This window comes from Euphorbia lathyris, chromosome 2, assembly GCF_963576675.1.
Source record: "Euphorbia lathyris chromosome 2, ddEupLath1.1, whole genome shotgun sequence".
Taxonomy (NCBI): Eukaryota; Viridiplantae; Streptophyta; class Magnoliopsida; order Malpighiales; family Euphorbiaceae; genus Euphorbia; species Euphorbia lathyris.
The window spans coordinates 11,413,976-11,418,506 of NC_088911.1; the positions used below are offsets into that span (position 1 = coordinate 11,413,976).

The 4,531-nt window shown below is 32.7% G+C and overlaps 1 protein-coding gene across 1 annotated transcript; it reads left to right on the forward strand.

Moving 5' to 3' along the window:
- The first annotated feature begins 202 nt into the window (after positions 1 to 202).
- On the forward strand, positions 203 to 1,115 carry LOC136216629 (uncharacterized). The gene is made up of 2 exons (XM_066003182.1): positions 203 to 462; positions 694 to 1,115. The coding sequence occupies exons 1-2, from the start codon at positions 365 to 367 to the stop codon at positions 983 to 985; spliced, it is 390 nt and encodes a 129-aa protein (XP_065859254.1). The 5' UTR covers positions 203 to 364; the 3' UTR covers positions 986 to 1,115.
- The last annotated feature ends 3,416 nt before the right edge of the window (positions 1,116 to 4,531 follow it).

Here is a 4,531-nt window from a genome sequence, read left to right on the forward strand (position 1 = left end):
CGGCAGAGGCGAGAACAGAAACAAAACAAAAAAGGAAAAAGGTTAAATAGGGCAATAAATGAAATAAAAGAAGCACAGTCAGGGACACATCTGTCATTTCATAAATTCTTTTACAGGTTCTCTCTCCTCCTAACTGAAAACGACTGCAAGCAACATACGATCGACCGCACTATATATTTCCCCTTCTGTGGGGATTTACACACCGACTTCAAACCCTTCCACTTTTTCTTTATTATTATTATTTTCCTCTTCTCAATTCATTCACATATATATAGAGAGCGAAATACAGCAATCTAATTTCATGTATATATACCGGTGAAATTTTCTTCCGATCAGGCAAAGAAATTGGAAAAAGCTCGCATCAATGGTGGATCTTCAAACTGTTTGTTGCATGTGCGGCGACGTCGGTTTTCCTGACAAGCTCTTCCGTTGCAGAAAATGCCGCAATCGCTTTCAGCACTCGTATGTTCCTTAATTTCTCCTCTTTCATTTTCATATCCATCTTCTTCTTCTTCTTCTTCTTCTTCTTCTTCTTTCACACAGGAATATTCACAAACAGATATGTGTATATGAATGATATCGGATAGCTGAATTCATTTTATCTGTAGTTTTTTTTTTCTTTTTATCACATGTGATCACGATAATATCGATCATCGATTGTAGTGTGGCTCTGATTATTGAATCTGGATACAGGTATTGCAGCAGTTTTTACAGCGAATTCTCGGAGCCGATAGAGACGTGTGATTGGTGCCAAAGCGAAGAGAAAAATGTCAGGCATGGAAACTCATCGAAGAAATCAGCCGTTAGAAATAACATCGGAGGAATCACAAACCGATCGGAGTACTCCGGCGACAAATTAATCAAACAGCACGATCGAGAAGATGGAGCCGCCGCCGCCACAGAGAAAGGAAAGAGTCCGAGCGGGATACCGTCGCCGAGAACGGCAACTCGAAGGTACAAGCTACTCAAGGATGTGATGTGTTAATTAAGAAGAACAATAGATTAATTAGCAATAAAATAAAATCAGATGAGTTCGCGTCCTTTTTTGTGTTTGTTTATGGTTTTTATTTTGATCATCAAGTTGTTAATAAAATAATGATCGTTCGTTTGCACTACTTCTCTTTTTCCCCTCTTTTCATGAATTCCTTTTGTACTAGGTGTCTTGTTAGCTAGTTTTGGTATATTTTGGCAACTCAGAGTGGAGGAATTTGCTTGCTATATAGGTTTCGTGCAAGGAAAATGGGTCAACTAACTGTAACTTATTATTTCTATAAATTCGCTTGGTAGTCACCAAAAGAATCTGATTCGGCATCCAAATCCAAATTATATATTCTTTAATATGATCTTACTGCACTAGTTGGATAAGTATAAACAACAACTATATATTATAAAAAATTTATGAATTGATTTCCTCGCTACTTTGCTGTTAGTGTCCCATATCTTAGTTAGAAAGATATGTACCTCCGTTTTTTCTTTAACGTGTTTAGTTCAGTTTTAGTGCTCTTATTATCTATTTGCTTTGTTGTTGTTCAGTTTTAGTACTCTTATTATCTATTTGCTTTGTTGTTGTTAGATGATATTTCTTTTAAAAATAACTATTAATAGTTACTTTTTTTTTTCAATTTTAATCAAATACTTAAATAAGTAAAAAAAAATAAGGCCAAACAAACAAGAACAATAAGGAACTTAAAAAAAAAGAATCAAATGAATAGTTAGTGTGATTGGTTTTCATTTTGTTATATTAAATTGAGAAACAAATTGTTGATAGCTATTTTGAATGGAAAAATAGCTAATAGTATCTATAAACAACAACAAATAGTGAAGGACAGTGATCTACGTAGAGTCCAGAAATATATAAACAAAGAATATCAATAGGAATTTTCGTTGCTTAATGTATAGTTTCTTTTGGTGATTTTATGGATTTCACATCACTAAATGATCTGCTGACACTTTATTAAAAAACAAAAACAAAAACTAACATTGTCCACTAATCTTGAGTATTTGTTCTTGATATGATTAAACCTTTTTTTAGTTATCATTTGGACTATGTAGTATTATTTGATAATATGTGTTTTAGGATATTTTCATATGTGATATTTAATCCGTTTTAGATGAAAAAATTTACTGATACATTTTTTACACATGACATGTGAATATATTGTTTTTATTCTTTTTCTTTATAGATTTAATATGTCAATAAATAAGAAAAAAGATTAAATTCTTATTTATCTATATATTAAATGTATTTGGAAAAAACAATTAAATTAATTTATAGCGTGTGAAAAATTGTGTAATATGGCAAAAATTTTAACAAATCAATTAGTTTTCTATCAAAACAGATAAATATTACCAAATGATATCATAGTGGTCAAATAACAAAATTTTCAATTTTATAGAGGCTCAAATATGAGTTTAGCCGGTTGAACAATTATATATCTTTAAATTTGTTTCTTTCTCTAATCTTGAGTTGGAAACCATAAATATATAGGCCTAATACACAAATAACTTCCTGAACTTGTCTAAATGTTATAACTCCCCCTTCAACTTTCAATTGTAACAACTTACCCCTTAAACTTGTCAAATTGTAAAACATAACCTCAGATTGGGAATTTTTTTACCCCGTATTTGAAGCAACCGTAAAAAAGTTTCCCCGGATTCGTATCACGCCAAAGATCTGATTATCATACTCCACGAGCGTTGCAGATTTTGTATTTCACGTGTTTCTTCAATTGCAGTCCATGTCAGCAATTTGGAGTTGTGTTTTACAATTGGACAAATTTAAGGGGTAAGTTGTTACAATTGGACAAGTTTGAGGAGTAAGTTGTTACAATTGAAAGTTGGAGGAGACAGTTGCAACATTTGGACAAGTTCAGATGGTTATTTGTGTATTAGGCCAAATATATATTATATATATTTATATATATTTCGGAAAAAGTATTAACAGGTCATTATTTCCATCTATACGTGTAATATGATTGCCGGGTATATATGGCAACTTTGCCGGATATATATGGCAACTCAAAGCTACGCTAAAGAAAGTGGTTGAATTGAATTATATAAGATAAGTAGTAATATATTGACTTGGTCCAGCAAACCCTTTAATTTTTATTATTATTATAAAAAAATAATAATAAAAGAAGAAGAGTACGTAGGGTTTGTCCCTTTCAAAGCAGGGTTCTTGGGAGAAGTTGCATTGCACCTCCACATGAAATTACTTTGCTTTGTTGAGTCCCTTAAGGAGAATTGAATGCACCTCCCTCCCCCCTTTATTTATTTTTCAAAGAATCCAATTCATAGTACCTAAAGCTTCTAACTTTTACAGATTCATTGAAGACCCCTTTCTTTTATTGCTAGGCCCCCACGTTGCCTAAAAAAAAAAAAAACATAGGCCTTTTTGTGTAGCAAAAGAAAAGCTATAAGGAAAAAAGAAAGTGTGGAGTTTGTTTGTTTGTTTGTTGGTATGGATGAAACAAGAGATGAAGTTGTATAGGTGGGTTAATTTAGACCATTCATTGTTTTTCTCTCATTAATATGGTGACCCGTATACTAAAGCATATGTAGTAGTAGTAGGCATGAAATATCTTTCCAAGTACAGAAACACTGATAAAGCCTTTTCTACTGTGTTTGTTCTGCCCATTTATGACAAACCAACAAAACTAATTCCATCTAGTATTTCATTTTCTTGCTTTCACAATGAACCCATCACTCCACCTTTATCTTTCATTATCTTTTTTTCTTCCCCTTTTTCTTCCTTTCTTGATTAGTTTTAGTAGATCTTTGAATTTTCGGTGGCGGAGGAAGGGGATGCACGGGTTTTGTTGCACTTTCGGTTACTGGAATTTATCTTAGAAGGAGGGAGAGGGTGGGAAGGGCGGGCTTATTGTACTCTCGGATACTAAAATCTATCTTAGAAGTAGTTCCAAGATGCAAAGAGAGCTTGTGAGGTGCTGCTTTTGATTTAACAATGATTATAACACATTCAATTAAGTACAAGAATCAAATCGCTTATCACATCAAATATAAATTGACGAATTATGTAAAGGTTTTCACGGTATAAGTAGAATTTCCTAGTAAAACTCCAATCACGAAGAAGATATCTAAGAGTTGAGAGAAAGAGTTTAAAGCCCGTTCGGTTTACCTGCGGTTGGAAAAAGTTATTTTTCATGTGTAAAAGTCAAATAATAGTTCTATTACTGAACACCTAAAACTCTTATTTTTAATATGAAAAAATAAATATGAAAAGAAAATGGAGTAAACAAATTGTTAGATATCCCACATTGCTAAATGAGGAAGCTATATAGCTCCTTAAATATGTGAGACAATCCTCATCCTTAGAGGTACCTTTTAGGGTGAGTTATGCCTTTGTTTACACAAACACCATTTAGTGTTTCTTGTTTCACATGGAGAGAAGGAAAAGAGTGTGTTTTCTTTTGCAGAAACTGAAAAGTTATTTATTTTCATTCAATCTTTTCTTATTTATAATATTATAAATGTGTTGGGACACCCTTATGGTGGGATACCTCCCCGAATC

Excerpts from the sequence above, each read along its gene's own strand:
- LOC136216629 (XM_066003182.1), top strand. The coding sequence starts at position 365 with ATGGTGGATCTTCAAACTGTTTGTTGCATGTGCGGCGACGTCGGTTTT. Across the intron at positions 463-693 it reads CGCAATCGCTTTCAGCACTC|GTATTGCAGCAGTTTTTACA; the intron begins GTATGTTCCTTA and ends ATCTGGATACAG.